The 16,054-nt window shown below is 52.5% G+C and overlaps 1 protein-coding gene across 6 annotated transcripts; it reads right to left on the reverse strand.

Moving 5' to 3' along the window:
* Positions 1–1,155: 1,155 nt before the first annotated feature.
* Positions 1,156–15,281, reverse strand: ELOVL1 (ELOVL fatty acid elongase 1). 6 transcript variants are annotated; one of them, XM_058843158.1, is made up of 8 exons: positions 15,214–15,281; positions 4,924–4,985; positions 4,285–4,475; positions 4,043–4,123; positions 3,779–3,835; positions 3,319–3,424; positions 3,030–3,166; positions 1,156–2,624 (listed from the first exon to the last, which is right to left on the reverse strand). In XM_058843158.1, the coding sequence occupies exons 2-8, from the start codon at positions 4,967–4,969 to the stop codon at positions 2,370–2,372; spliced, it is 873 nt and encodes a 290-aa protein (XP_058699141.1). In that variant the 5' UTR covers positions 4,970–4,985; positions 15,214–15,281; the 3' UTR covers positions 1,156–2,369. The 6 variants fall into 6 exon arrangements, with proteins under 6 accessions (XP_058699141.1, XP_058699140.1, XP_058699144.1 ...); XM_058843157.1 differs by lacking the exon at positions 15,214–15,281 and adding an exon at positions 15,081–15,170; XM_058843161.1 differs by lacking the exon at positions 15,214–15,281 and adding an exon at positions 14,099–14,188.
* Positions 15,282–16,054: the final 773 nt, after the last annotated feature.

The following is a 16,054-nucleotide window of genomic DNA, read 5'->3' on the forward strand; positions in this document are numbered from 1 at the left end:
TCACCTACAGCTCCTGAAGTGCTGACTTCTGAGCACTGAGCTAACATTACACACCACTTTAGCATGGACCAGAACAAATTCTCATCCAAGTCTTTACTCCCAGAGAATCATCAGCAACTGGGAGAACACTGCATAGCGCAGCAGCCAGATCTCACTTTATGACTTCTTGCACAGAAGGAGATTGAGCACTATAGGAGAGGGTGATGTTCAGGTGTAGTTTAGGTCTATTAGTCACAGCAGTTCAGGTCACTTGAAGATGCTTTCCTACATTTCAGAGCACGGCCTTGAGGTGTACAGCAGCCCAGGTCAGAGCAGCAGAGCTCTCTCACATCAAGCTCTGCTCCAGGGCTTTGGCTGGACATCCACCACAGACCTCCCACCCCACAACCAAACCTACAGTGAAACTCAGCATCTGGATGCTCCTGCTCTAACACATTCCTCCCAGCCACAAGCTGCCCAGCTGGCTCCCCACTCTTCTTCCCAGGCTTGAGTCAGCACCCAGGCTAGCCTCTGCTCAAGAGGGCCCCAGTCATGGGATGATGGGGAAGACAGCCCTGCACCCCAACAGCACTGAAGGGACACCAGAATGAGACAGTTGGAAAGATAACAGAGCCAGGCCAAGATGCACTTCTGCAGCAAAAGCAAGGCAGCAACATCAACCTCACTCCACCCAGCTACAGAATGAGCTACATTCTGCACAGATTCATGCTGCAGGGGCATGCACAGGATGGCAGCAGTTTTTGCTTTGGCAGATGCAGTAAGCACTCAAGTTTCCAAAGTCTCTAGTCCCTGCTCTGCCATACCTCAAATCCCCATCATTTCTGAAAAGCAGCAGTTCTTCCTGGGCAGGTGGCCCAGGACCCAGCCCACACCCACACTCCACCCCAGCCATTTTTTGACAGGGTGGAGTCACTTTCACAACAGAAGCCTTGACACATAAACAGAAGCCTTGCTCCAGCCCTGAGCACTGCTCTACCAAAACACTTGGAAACAATCTGCCATCTGCTTCATCAGCACACAACTATCACCCTCTTCCCCCAGCACAAACCTGCTACACCAGCTGCTTCTCCCAGCCCTGCCTCCAGCCACTCTGGGCAGGACACAGCACCTGGAACAGCTTTTGCTTACATTAAACCAAGAAAACAAGAGGACAGAGCCATTTCTCCTTCTGTTTGTTTATTTGTGATAGAAGAGCAGCCCAATCTGACAGGGCCTGGCTCCTTCACCTCATCCTAGAGGCTATCAGCATGTTTTGGTTACAGCCAGAGCAGGTGACAGGCACCAGGCCAGGAGAACTGCTGCACTGCCCTGCTGAAGGGCAGAACACATCTTCACACAGGCCCAGTCAGATCCACAGAGGCAAGAGGTGCTCACTCTTGCACCACAGCCAAGCACACTAAAACCGCCCTCTCTCTACTGTGCTCAGGCTAGGCCAGAGCACGGCTGGTCCCAAGCAGGAGAGCCCAGGAGCTGATTTTAGGGGCACTTATTGCTCAAGTCTTGAATTTACAGGAATGGAAGTGGTCCAAGACTAGGCTGAGCTTGGTCTCCCCCACCCTGGAGCAAGCCACCAGCTGCCACAGAGGATCAGGTAAGTGTGGCTTAAGCACACACTAAGCACCCAGCCCAGGTACAAGAACAGCAAGGCAACCTGGGCTTATCGTGTGGGGGAAGCCTTTCAGGCTGTCACAGCCCCTGCTATGTACTAGGCACAGGGCATGTGTACTGTACTCGGCAGGTCTGGGCCCTTAAGTCCCATAAGTACTGCCCCTACATTCTCCACAGACATCTGGGCACAGAAATGCCAGGGCAGGACTCCCAAACTGGGCACAAAGGGTCCAGAAGGGACATGCAGCACTGTGGCAGGGAACAAAGTGGCACAAGGCATCGTAGAGCAGGAGCACTCACACATGAGCTGGCAGTAACAAGCAGCCAGGGACAAATCTGCTCATCCACACAAGCTCTTGTGAGACAGGGAAGAGGAGAGGGCACCAGGACAGGAAGCAGTCTCTTCTTTTGGTCCTACTCAGAAGGAAATGGCCCCTAGGCAGAAGAGCCAGATGTAGGCACTTGGGGAAAGTTCCTTTGGAAACACTGGAATGGGACTGCAGCCCCACAGCTGTGATGCAGGCAGCTGCCTCTCTGCTCAGCAACACTGAGAAACAGCACAAGCCCTCCCAGGAGGGGAAGTGGCCCATAACTGCTCAGAGCAGAGGGGCTGAGCATGCAGACAGGGGACAGCAGGACTGGGCACGGGGGTACAACAGTCTGTAGGCACTTGACTTGGCTAGTGGCACCCAGGAGCAGAGGGACAGGTCCCAGCTGCCTCTGCCCCGGGGCTCTCATTGGCTCTGGGAGCACTTTACCCTCTAGTTGGCTTTGACCTTGCCATTGGTGACAGTGCCATTTTCATGGATGCTGCTACCGTTGTGCTGAGCTGCTTGTTGAGCCACCCTGGGCAACCGTTTGCCCTTGGTGTAGGACTGGTACCAAAAGTTGGAGAAGAGGATGAAGAAGATGGTCCCATAAATCCAGATAAGGTGAATGAAGATGGGGAACTGGTACTGGCAGTTGGGCATGAAGTAATACTGGGAGATGTGGACGGAGACAATCACAAATTGTGCCTGAGAGCAAGGCAGAATAAAAACAAGTTATTCATGGAAGCAGGGTCAGGGAGCCCACTAGAGACCCTATTTTTAAAGGCAACACCTAGACTCCTTTCCCAGCCTGAAGAAGAGGTCCTTATGGTGAGGCAGTCAGCAGCAGCTGGAAGAGGCAGGCACTAGGCTCAGAGCAGCATATGCCTCTCACCCTCCTAACATAGCTGCAGCCCAGGAGCTGAACAGCACCCACACCCCAAGCAGGCTGGTAGAGCTAGCAGAGGCCCACAACAAGGCACAGCTGCTAAAAGCTCAGAGCAATATGCTGCAGAGGAGAAAACTACTGCTGTTGGCTGTACCTTTCAAATCTACAAGAGCTGGCCTGCCCTTCACAGCAGACACATGCTCTGCTCCACCACACAGACTCACCAGCTGGATGGCTGTGATGTGCTTCTTCCACCACAGGTACTTCTGAAAGGCAGGTCCGGCTGCTGAGAGCCCATAGTAGAAATACATGACAACATGCACCATGGAATTGATCATGGCATGGAATGAGCCCATTCCCCCTGTTAAGATAGATTTTCCTTAGTGTAAGTCAATACTCCACAGCAATCAGCACTACACGGAGCTGCTAAGAGCACAGCAGGGCCAAAACCCCCTTCTCAGCATGCTGGGGTAACTCTATCCAATCCATGCACCCAGGCAGTTGCCATCTTACCTGGACCAAACTTCGCTCCCCACCACCAGCTCCATGGCAGAACAGAGTGGTGGAAAAGGTGCAGGAATGTGACCTGTTCATTCTTCTTCCGCAGGACAAAGATCACCTGCAATGAAAACCCAGCAGCATCAAGGACCTGCAGCCCTAAGGAGCAGCTAGAGCAGGCTGGGCCATTAATTCAGTGTCAGATCTCATCATCATGTGATGAGATCATCAGTGATGTTTCCCTCCCTTCCTCCCCACTCATTGTGACCCATTAGGTGACCCCACAGCTTCCAGAGCTGTAGTAGGTAAAGAATGGCCTCAGCATTAATATTCCAGAGTGGCCTCCCTGGCAGTCGTGCCAGAAGAGAAGCACTGCTAGGTCAGACTGGAAGGGCTGCAAAAGCAACTACCCCAAATATACTGGGCTTCAATTCCCTGTCCAGCAAGTGGTGACAGGGCCTTCTTAGTAACTCACCGTGTCTGTCAGTTCAATGAACTTGGAGAAAACAAAGAGCCAAGCAACACTGACCATCTGTAACAGAACAGGTTAACATTAGAGACCCACCTCAGCCTGAACATGCCCATTGAGTGAAGGGCTCCATACAGTTACCCTGGTATGAAACAAAGGCCCAGAGACTGCACATCCTCTGCCTCAGGAAAGGCAGGAGCTGTGACCCTGCTGTCCAAGCAGAAGCACTAAAGGCCATCCACACTTACCAGGAGAGGGATGAGAACTCACCCTGAGGGCCTTGGGGTCCTGTGAGAAGTCCACAGGGTCACATCGCCAGGTGTATCCAGTAAGCCACCCTGCCATCAGGAACTGCAACAAGAGCATCATCAGGGTGAGACCTAACACATCACCCACTGCACATCAAGCTCTGCACAGAAGGGCAGAGAACAGCCAGAAAAAGGGCTCCACATCACCCACACAGCCTGCACACAGTGCTTTATACATGCCCAACCAAGCTACTGACAACTTACCTCATAGACTATGTAAAGGGAGAGTCCCACCAGAAAAAAGTTGTATAGCACCATGAACTTCTTCAGGTTTAAAGGCTTCCTGTTGGCCATTAGCCGGGGACCCAAGGATAGGACAAAGTAGACATATCCCAGAAGGATGCCCATCACAAGGAATGGGGACTGCATCAATGGATAATCAGCAATGCGGGGGTCTGCAGAAAGAGCCACAGTGCAGAGCAGTTAGCATCCTCACCCCAGCCTGCTGCCAGCAGTGCTACTGCCACAATGAAGGCAAGGCCATGGCAATCCTGTTCTAGGACACAAGTGCAAGTAGGGAAGCGGCCTGGAGCAGAGGCTGGTGAAGTCAGCCAGACTCAGCACAGTATAGCCTGAAGCCATGCTGCAGGACGGTCTGGAGATCTTCTGTCCAGGAGAACACAAGTACCCCAAAATGATTCATACAGGCACTGAGGCAGGACAGCCTCATAACAGGCAGCACAAAAACCCCAGAGCTGCATCTGTGTAGGGGCAAAGACAGGATGCAGTTAGACCCAGGGATGCTTCAGGGATGCATCACCTGGGTCTCCACCACCCCCCAGTGCCTCTGGCAGGAAAGCATGTAGTGCTACCTCTGATAGTTGGGCAGAGCCAAACACTCACCTGCCCTCTTCATGAAGTCCTGATACATAGTCACAATCCCCTCCATGGTGGTGGCAGTATCTCTGTGGAAAGAGGCAGGGGAGATCAAGTAGCTATTTTTTCATGAGGGCAGCCTACAGAGCATAGCCCTGCAGATCAGCAGGGCTGGCTAGTGCTGTTTTCAGCTGATCACGCACCAGCATCCACTTTCCAGCTGAGCCACAGGCCTTCTTACTTCTCACAAAGCCTGGCCCTGTTTCCCCAGCTCTGCTGGGAACCACATCATCAAGTGCCAGCAGTCCTTCCAAGGCAAGACCTCAACATTTCAAGCCAGCTAGGAAAGCTTCCAACCTCAGCACTGTATCTACAGCCCCTTAATCTTGCTCCTGCTGTACAAGCTCCAGCATTATCATCCACAACCACCATGACATAGCCACCAGCATTGGCAGCCATACCTACACAGCACACTGCTCTGTCTGACACTGGTGTGGAGATGCAGGGCTGGCCACACTCTCCACAGTGCAGCGCCTCTATGATCAGCTTTGGGCTCCTGACAACTGATTCCCACCACAGAAGCAGCACACCATCACTGGCAGGCCCATTACACAAGGAAGGAAATCTATAGGTTCAGAGACAAACATCGGTTTCTGGTGTCAAAGTTCCTGGTTTCACATCCTTGCACAAAACCCTCCAGACAAGAACCTACTACCACATAACCTAGTACCTCAGAGACCAGGTGCATCTTCCTTGGCAATGGCATTTCCACTCCCCTTCCAGACAAGAGAAAGCCACACCACATAAGGCTGCAGGGAGCAGGACTGGCACTCCCCACACTTGCTCAGCCTCAGTATGAACACACATCAGAAAGTGATCTGGGAAGATGCTCCCCAGAAAAGCACGAAGGGCCCAGGCTCTTAGTGCTGCAGGCAAGTTTGAAACACCCTTACCCATCCCCCTGTGCTCTCCAAGCTCTCCCCAGCCCACAGGACACCAGAGCAGCAGGAAGGGAGGCAGAGCATAGGCCCAGCCTCACCTGACTCATCCATTTGCAAGGGAGGCATTCCCCACAGCTGCTACCAGACACTCCACCTACCCCTTCCCTCCAAGAAAGTGCACAGGAGTCACTGCCCACACACATGTCCTGGGGAAATGAGTCCCCAGCCCAGTCCCCTCAGGAGAGATATTGCTGCCACCACCAGAAAGCACACTGCCTCTTCCAGACCAGCAGCCAGGAGGCTGAAGCCAGAGTACCCTTCTTCCCAGTAAGGTCCCCAAGTACTCAGCAGCCACTGTCACCTCAAGTGCTCCCCAGCCAACACCAGCACTGCTCCTTCAGCTTCACAGCAAGAGGAAGAACTCAATGTCATCTTTGTTGTAGGCAGGATGGTAGCAGACACTTCCTCTGCAGAGCTACCAGGCACCTCCATGGCAGGCTTTGCTGTCAGTAATCTTCAGGGGGGCCTGGCACACACCATTCTGGCTCACCATTCCCTGCAAATCAGTTTGGTGCAGCAGTGGTGCTGGCTCTGTGCCTGCCCAGCCATACCCTCTGCATTCCTCCAGACTGGGGAGTGCCACCTTACCTCTCTGCAAGGGCAATAGGCAGGAAGAGGTCTCCTTCATATCAGTCCTCCAAAAACACCCATTCCACCAAGCAAGGCTCCAGAGCAGCCTGCACAGCCACGCAGCCCAAGGACAGAGCCCAAGAAGTTTTGCTGTGTTTCAGAAAGCATAGATAGGTCCCCAGTGCCATCTTAGAGGCAAATGGAGCAATAGGGCAAAGCCCACTAAGGTCTCATCCCCTCACACATCAGGGGCACCTCAGCAGCAAAATAGATGTTCACCCCCCCCAACCCAAGGTTTCAAAGGGTTTAACAGAAAGTAATACTCACTTGTAGTATCACAGTGATGAAAGTAATAATTAAGGTTCTGCCTTTATATTTAAGAACACTGCCAAGACAATCCACTCTCCACATGCAGCAAAGGCCAGCTAAAAGTGTAGCAGGAACTATTGCATCCTTAAGAGACACTCAAGGCTCAGCTGTGAGAAATACAGCAAGTACAAGTCTGGAAAGCTGCTGAGCTTTATGTTGCTTTAATGGCTAAGAGCAAGCTCCAAACTTGTCTGTCTAGTTTCAGCTTTCAACCACTACATCCAGCTACACCTTTATTTGCTAGATTGAGGAGCCCTCAAGAGTCAGTTCCCAGCAGAGGCACCTGACTATTCAAGGTCTGCATTTATCTTATCAAGGTGAATGAGTCAGCCTCACTACAGGTCTAAGGCAGAGACAAAAATCCTGCCCTGTACTTTCCTATTTTGGGCAGGCTAGGAGGAGGAAGAGTATCAGCTGTCTTTGAGCTCAAAGCTACATCTCACACTGCAGTGTAACACTTCAGCTCAGGGACTACAGATCACTTTGCTGATGCTGGGCCAAAGCCTCCAGTACCACTGGACAACTAGGACCACAGCTCAAAACAATTCATAGTCCATGACAACTATTCCCCCAAATAATGGGAGAAGCCCATTTCAAACCAGAACTAGCACAGAAGTCCCCACCAGCATGAACAGTAACAAGTCTCTCTTATTGCTGTTTTGTGAGGCACCGCCAACACTCCTACAGCCATACATGCCACAGGAAGTTGGGAGGCATTGGACTTGTCCTGAACACAGGCTCTGGGCAAGCACCAAGACTTCTACCAGGACAGACATAGTAGAATTATGCTAAAGGCCCTTATGGAAAGGACCTGTAAGTTTTCCTCAGTTTCTCTAGGCAGAACAACATCCTGCCAAATTAAGCTAACAGAGCAACCACATCTCCAGGGAAACTCCTGAGATCTTCAGGTCTTTGCAGGACCTGGCATCCATCCACGCTGGCATGCTACATCATCCTGCATCAAAGTGGCCAAAGTATGTCTTGCCCTTCCCTGCCCCCCAAGAGGCAGCCACTGGCCTTGGGGTGTTGACAGCTGAGCAGCAAAGTGGGAGTTGCAGGGCAGACCCAAGAGTTACATTCACTAGGCAGGTGGATGTGAAGTGCACTGCCTGCCTAAAAACCATGACTTTTCCATGCCAGCCTTTCTGCTGCAGACAGGGATTTTCCAGCACAGAGTATCAACTGTCCAGGAACCTGAACTCTCCTCTGTCATCTCCTCTGTGCACAACACCCCTCTGCACTTTGAGAGGGGTTCACCATCCAGACAGGCATCTGCTTTACTGCACTCCACACTACACTGCACATCACACACTGCGGGTGTTCATGGCTCAGTGGTTGGATCTGTCCTCTCTGCACATGGAGGACACTTACTTTCCTCTGACTCCTCCTAAATCCTGACCTTCTTAGGCAAGGAGTTGGGAGGAGATGAGGAACCGAAAGCTGAGCCTTGAACAGCTGAAAAGAAATCAAGCAAATAGGTCGAAGCATCTCAAATGAGCAGGAACCCTAGGGGCCCAGACACACCCTGCATGATACAGAGAAACCTTGCAACATATCTCCTATCTCTCAGCAACAGGGAGTCACTTCCCCATGTCAGAGAAAAAGTTCCCATTATTTTTAAACTAGAGTATCAGGCCACAATTTGCTCCAGCAACCAACATCAAGGATTAAATACTTGCTTACACCAAGGAATGTGTACACTGCATATTTCCAGCAAGCTATACAGCTAATCAGTGCAACTTCAGCAACAACAGCAAGGCCAGCCCCAGTCAGACCACAGCAGTGTCAGAACCATGACACTGACAGAGACCAGAGCTCAACCCAGTTAGTTTTGTTAACAGCCATGGAGGGTGCACATCTCTCCATACAACAACAATCTGCAAGCAACAGACTCTGTCCCAGACATCAAATACTCCTACTCCTCAACATTCAAGTCAGAAATCAGTCCTGTAATAAGTGCATAAACAGACACCCTCATCTCCCCACTAGTTTAATTAAAGGCAGCACCAAAACCATCTGGTAGGTGGCCACAGAGCTGCCACCCCAGGGAGAGCTGGCACAGGGCCCTCGCCAAACTCGCTAAAGCAGGCCTGGCCTCTGTGGGGCTTCCCGGGGAGTAGCAGCCCTCAAAGGTCAGGAGATAATCAGTTGGCCAGATGTGAAACTAACTCACATCCCTGACCTACAAGCTGACATCAAGGCTTGCTGCCTAATGCAGCTTTGAGCTACATCACCTCTCAGGATGAGGTATCTTCCTCCCCACCATAGCATCTGTCCAGTTGCCTGGAGTTCCAGAAAGTCACTGTGGGGTCCAGCAAAGCCTGCACACAGCCCCACATGCTCATGGACTGTGTTTCCCTGCACAAGAGTGGAACTGATCAAGCCAGACTCTGGCAGCCCCAGGCCAGGCACAGATGGGGTGTGTACTGTACACACAAGGCTGGCACCGCAAAACATCACCACCAAGAGCTGACAGTCAGTTCCAGAAACTTTCCTGAGCTTATGCACAAGTGAATCCAGCAAGATGAGGAACATGAAATTTTATCTGCCCCAAACAACACACAGGCAGCAAGGCAGTCAGAGTAAGACAAGAGGGGGAAGGAGCCCAACCACCATAAGCTGCAAACCCCTGTTTTTTATCAGTTCCACAGTGGGATCATTTTGAGACTGAAATGTACAGTGAAGCACAGAAAAGTAAATTTGGATCTCTTAGTCTGTTGCTCTGTGCCCAGTGAAAGGGAGAGGGGCTTGTAACCAGGCATAACACACTTCACACACAGCACCTCCTGTTAACCAGCTGAAACACACAGAAGAGGCCACTAAATAGGAGAGCTGTACTCAAGTACATTTGCAATCCTGCAAATAATTTCAGCTATTCACTGAAGATTCAAATTATGAAAGCATTATTCACATGCTTCTAAAGTCATGATCTTTCTCAAAAGAAATCAGTCTAAAGACATGCCTGACACCAGCTCACCAGCCATGGAAGACAAGACTGGCAGGACAACCAGAGGTTCAATGTTTTAAGTATGGAAAGCCATACCAACAGATTAGGGCAGAGCGGTAAAGCAGCTCTGCTAGCCTGGCACCTCAGATCTGAGGATTTGGGGCAAACTCTGACTGCAGTTTGAGAACAACCAGTCCCAGAACCCAGTCCACAACATAACTACAAAGACTGCAAGGAAACTTTATGCTAGCACCACCAGATAAATTTTCCTATTTGAAGGTTATCCACTGGTTGCTTCCTCTGGCTCACCAACTTCATGCTGAGTGTCAAAGGACATGGACAACAACCTAGAACCATATGTTCTATATCAGCATATTCTGAAGTCAGTACAGGAGGTCTGTTTTCACATAAGGGATGCAAACTCTCAAAGTAGTGATATGTAACAGCTCTTGCAAGAGCTGCTATTGCAACTGGTGTGGGAATCAGGCTGGTTGGGTGCTGCTCCTGGCACACTGGATCCAAGTGGCAGGAAGTGTCCTGCCTGAAGATGAGCGGTTTCCTCATCTTCATCAGGTGTGTGTTAATACCCTACCACTCTCTCACGCAGTGGCTGTAAAACCCTGAGGCCTTTGGATAACATCCTACAAATGGATTAAGCTCTTCCCTTCCCATATTCACAGGAAGCAGGGAAAGCAAGAGGAGACTCCCAGATTAGCAGGAAAGCTCCAACTGACAGTCAGTGTGGCACCTCACAAGATTTCAGGGAAAGGAGGATGCTCATTGCAATAAGGTACTGGTAACCTCGTACAAAAATCCAGGCAGATAATCAGACTTCATGGTCCCACAAGAACATACCTTGCAGTAAGAGGTTTAATATGCAGAGCATACTTTTTTCAGGGGCAGCACCTCCCCAAGCTGTTAAGTGTAGTTTACTCCTTATCCCATTCAAAGCTGGTGGCTGCATATTCACAGAACTGATATCAGTAGAGATGAGAGCAGAGAAAAATAATAGAAGAAGCAACATTAGACAGAAAATCTGACATAGCAAGGAACAAAGGAGTAATGAAGTGAAGGAAGAAACAATGTGAGATATGAACAAAAGTGGAAAATAAGGTGTTTCCTTTCTGAGCTAACCATATGATCTGTGTCACTCCCTCATACAGCACCAGGTGAAGGGGGAAGGTGGAGATGGCTGAGCTTCCTCTCTCTGAAGTGGAGGCACCCAGCACCCCCCCAGAGGCACAGAGCACACTCAGGAAGGACAGAACTAGGCAGGTGACAGGAGGGCAGGCAGGGCTACATTGAGCAAGGCCAGCTTTTAACACCTATATCCAAAATCAGGTCAAGCCTTTTAACGTCACCTAGCAAAGAAACAGAGTACCCCTATCTGGAGGTGGGACAGGCTGTACCACAGCATTCATCTCTGGTTTTAATCACTATGCAAATGCCTCAATACAAGGCTTCACCTCTGTTCTCGCAGCCCTGGCTATAATCATGACACAGTAATGAGTAGTGTGCTCTGCCCCATTCAGGCCTGTGCATTAATTAGGCAGGCACATCAAGATAAAATGGACATTAAAATCTACAAAGCAAGATATAGAAAGGAAAGACTCACAAGTTCCCTCCAACAGCTTTATTTGGACTATTCAAGAAGCCCGGGTGTGAACCCAGAGCCACTTCTCAATGAAACAAGGGGCCACTGCCTGGAACTTACCATGACATCAGCTTTGGGTCCCATGCCCTCCACACCAAGAAAGCAGAGGAGTCACACAATCTTAAGAGCAGGATGTTCTCTGACAGTATGAAGATGCCATATTCCATTAGCACAGTATATGCACCTAGAACCCAACGAGCCTGGGGCTTGATGGCTACCACGTTCAAGGAGGTTCACAGTCTTCCAAGTCCACGGTCTCCACAAAGAAAGTGACGTATGAAACCTGGTTATCTCAACATAAGTGTAAATTAACCTCTCGAAGTCAGCACACTTGCTTCTACTGCTGTACAGACAGAGAAAGCCTCTTAGGGTTAAATAGAAGCAGCACAAGCTATAAAATCTGTGTGTGTACAGAGCAAATCTTAAACAACGAGAGCAAGCAAGCTGATCTGACCCACAGAGTAAGAGCACTCCATGCAACAAAACTGGAGAACTTGCTACCACTGACAGCTCCCCACCCTGATCCATCCCAGAGAGAAGAATTAACCCCATGACACACTAAAGGAAATCAAGAAACATCAGACCCAGTTACCACCTCCTCCATCTTCAAGCCACTAAAGGCTCAGAATGCAGACAACAGTCTGATGGTGGGGAATAGGCTGTGGCAGCTGCTACTTGTCATCTCTGAGCAACAGCAGTCCCACAACTCCTGCAGGGAAGAGTCCTGGCTCCTGGGGACCGTCTCCTCCCTATAAGAACCCAAGCTGCCTCACCTGTTTGACTGGCAAGAACCAGACTTTCCAGCCCAAGTACTCCCACCATCTGACAGCTGGTAGGACACACACCACCAACACAAAAGCACAGAGAGACAGAGCATCTCTTGAGCCATCACAGGCACCACTCCCAGTGTGCCCTGTAAGCATCTCAGACTGAGTGTTTGCTGTGCTGTAACCCCCAGCAGAAAAGGAGAAAACATTCACCTGTTACATTCAAGAACAGTGCCCAGCCAAGCACCTGCTTCTGACACCAGCTTCAGAGGTTCCTCAGGATGCAAAGCTTTTCTCCACCGGGAGAGAAAAGCTACTATGCAACTTCAATAAGCTCCCTTATTTTCTGTCTCTAACATATGGTACAAGACACCTCTAGGTCTGAGTGAGCTTTTACTCCCCAGTCTCAGTTTTAACAGTACCTTCTCTCATATTATACCTCTTCCCTGAAGGACCAAATAATCCCCCCCTCCAATGGACTTTCAGGAAGGAAAAATCAGAATACAACATAAGGCAGGACCACAGAGGCCCAGGCTGCGTGGGTGGCACAACTTAATCTCTGCAGCAAGATGCAGCAAGTAGATGCTGCAACAGCTGGCACCTTGCTGATTCTCATAGGCACAGGCTGTTAGCAGCAGCTCACACACATGAGCTAGAGTGTGGCTTCCTAGGAAAGAGATAAGGCACAGCAGTATCAGTCAAGCCCCAAGGGCTCAGTCAACTGTTTGACTCTAAACTATCCTCAAGAAGCTGCCCAGCAGGTCTGGTAGGAAGGTCAGCTCCATCCAGCTAGGAATCTGCCCTGGCTGCATTCTGGTAGAAGAGAAGGTGGCCAGTTTGGGACAGCACAGCAGGATGGATGCACTGCTGCAATCCTAGCCTCCATGAAGGGAAGAGATGCTCTGAGGAAATGCACTAGCAGGTAAAGCACCCAGTGTTATCCCATGCTTCCAACTGAGAATAGGAAGGGCTATTCATCCCACTTCTCCCTCCCTGCCTTTAGGACTTCAGAACCAATATGATCAGTCATTGGGAAAGCACCTGACAGTCTCTCCGCAGGCAGCAGCCCGGGCGCTAAGGCATAGATGGCCACCCCTGAAGCTTCACTCTTGTTACAATGCTTATTTATACTGCCTCATTTAGTCTGTTACAACGTAAAAAATAAGTAGCTATCCCAGCTTCCACTTCGTTACAACAGAGGAACTGGTCCATGTAAAGAAATCCACAGACCAAGCCCTGTATTAGCAGTGGTTATCGAGCCTGCAGTGGTCCAGGAAGCACAGACTCCTGTGCACAACCACACCAGTGCCAGGCGAGCCCGAGGCCAGGCAACTGCTGCCACCAAGGGGGTGACAGTGACCTCCTCCTCCTCCTGCCACCGCGTTCCAGAGCGAGGGCCAGCGGGAGGCCAAGCACCTACACGAGCCGGCACTCAAAGCTGACATTGTGTCGCAGCAGCGGGGGAGGCCTGGTACTGCCACCCTGCCCGGAGGAGGAGGGAAGAGCCATCTGAATGGTTACATTGATGCCAAGAGCTGTGCAAAAGAAAGCGCCCCGGCCGCCGGGGGCTGCTCGCGCCCTGCGGCAGAGAAGCCCCAGGAGACCACAGCCCTCGGCTGCTCAGCGTACCAGCAGCTTTCAGCCCGGTGCCCACGGCGGGAGCTCAGCCTTGCTGCCACCCCTGCGAGTCCCTCTGGCAAAGGCCCCAGCCCCGCTGCCGCCGGAGAGAGCGCCGGGTTCCCCCCGCCCAGGCGGTTCGCGGCCCGGCTCGGGCGTGGCGCGGACAGGCCCGGAAGCGGGGCCGCGGCCCAGCGGGGCCTGCGCGGCTGGGAAGGGCCGCAGCGGGCCCGGAAAGGCCCCGAGCCGCCGCCGCGTTGTGTGGGGGTTCAACCACCTTTCAGCGAGCCCGTGGGGCTACTCCGCTGCCTGTGGAGCTGGGACAGTCCCGCCAAAACGCCAACAGGCCGATGCCGATCTCGTTCCCGAGGCTGCGCAGCCACCGGTCCCTGAGCCGGGAAGCAGGCGCACCCTGGGCTCGGGCCACCGGCCAGCAGTGGGGAGGCAGCCCCGTCACGGCCGGGACCCAGCGCGGCCTCTGGCAGAGACCTGCCGAGGTGGAGGCCGGTGTTTGTGCCACGGCACACAGCGCGGAGGGACAGTCCTTTGCCCCAGCCGGCCGGGAAAGCATCCCAGCCTCGCAAAGAGGGGCCAGCTCTGACCCGAAGGAGAGCAGCCGACTGCGGGAAGAGAATTGCACCCTTCCCTGGCACCATGGGTGCGCTGGGGCAGCGGCACCAGCCTGTGAGCGAAGGAGCACTGCAGCTCCGCACATAGCCAGGACCCTGCTGCTTTTGAGAAAACAAAACAAAAACTTCAACAACTCAACTCGGACTCCACTTGGGTCCCTCCGTCTGACACGGGCAGGTTTGCACACTGGTGGACTTGCCACACGGTACTGCGGGTACTCCCCTTTCCGGGGGGTGACAGCCTCTACAGCCGCACCCAGCGTGATCACCCGCCAAGGGCACGTCACGGTATCACAACACCCATCCCACCCATCAGGCCACGGCCTCCCCCACGCGCCCCTCCAGCCCCGCGGTGAGGAGACACCACACACCTCCTGCCATGACCATGAACATCCCAGGTGACGGGAACATGGACATATAAATGCACAAGCCTCCTCCAGTAGGCTAGTTAACAGGTGCCAAGCCGGCACATGGCTTCCCCGGGGCAGGACCCGCCATTCCTGGCAGCAAAGCTTAAGCCCCCAAAGCAGCTGAACTCTTTTAAGGCCTCCCCAGCACCCTCCTGCTCTGCAACTACCTCCCAAATCCCTCTCAGCACACCCCATCGACCAGCCTCGACCCACCGCTAACCTCGGACACATCCACCCAAACTCGCCCCTCGCAAACACCGCAAAACACCGCTGGAACAGACCAGACATCCTCAGCCCACTCCCGGAAAGCGAGAACGGGCCCCAGTCTCCACCCCACGACCACCCGCACTCACCGCCAGCCGCACCCCGTTCTACGGCCGCCACGGCCCCCCCCGCCATTAAAGCGGGAAGCCCCGCCCCTTCGTCGCTGCCGATTGGCAGGAAGTGCAGAGCTCCGCCCCCGAGAGAGCCGGGGCCAATCGGAGCGCCCGCCGCGTCCCGCCCGTTCACTGGTCACGCCCATGGCGCCGGGGCCTGAGGGGCCGGGGCTGCGGCGGGAGCCGGGCGAGCTCTGCCTGCGGGGCTGAGCGGTGCGAGGGGAATGGCTGGGAAAGGATGCGGGTTGGGGCAGGGTCAGTGCGGAGAGCTGGCTCGAGGGTGGTGGTGACGGCATGAGGGAGACCCGTACAGGTTCATAAACCAGCAGCTCATAGGCTTTATTCCCCCTCATGACACCGCGACAGGCGCCGCGAGCTTTCGGGGACACCGGACAGAACCCAGAGACGCCAACTCTGACCGCGTGCAGTTTCCAGAGTGTTTCCATCCTGTGGCGCCTTCTCACAGCCATGCCAATCTGCATCCTAAAAAGTGGCCGAGACTTGATTCGCGCTTGTCTGGTCCGAAGGCGTTTTCAGAACTAGTTACTAGTTTAATTGTTTGGAACCATCTTCTTATTTCCAGTTTAATTTGATGCACGGCTAGTTAGTAAACATTTGTTTCCTGTGCTTGCACTGTAATTTATCTCACCCAGGTCCTGCCGTGGTGTTCAAGCTACAGTGTATTTGTAGACTGCAATCATCTCCCTCTCAGCCATTACAGGGAAGACTGAACAAGTTTTTTCAGCATTTTGTTACTAGTGTGCCTGTCCCTGTACCAAATGCCACGGTAGTTCTTTTTGCTGTACTACTGTTCACA

Source organism: Poecile atricapillus, chromosome 7, assembly GCF_030490865.1.
Source record: "Poecile atricapillus isolate bPoeAtr1 chromosome 7, bPoeAtr1.hap1, whole genome shotgun sequence".
Taxonomy (NCBI): Eukaryota; Metazoa; Chordata; class Aves; order Passeriformes; family Paridae; genus Poecile; species Poecile atricapillus.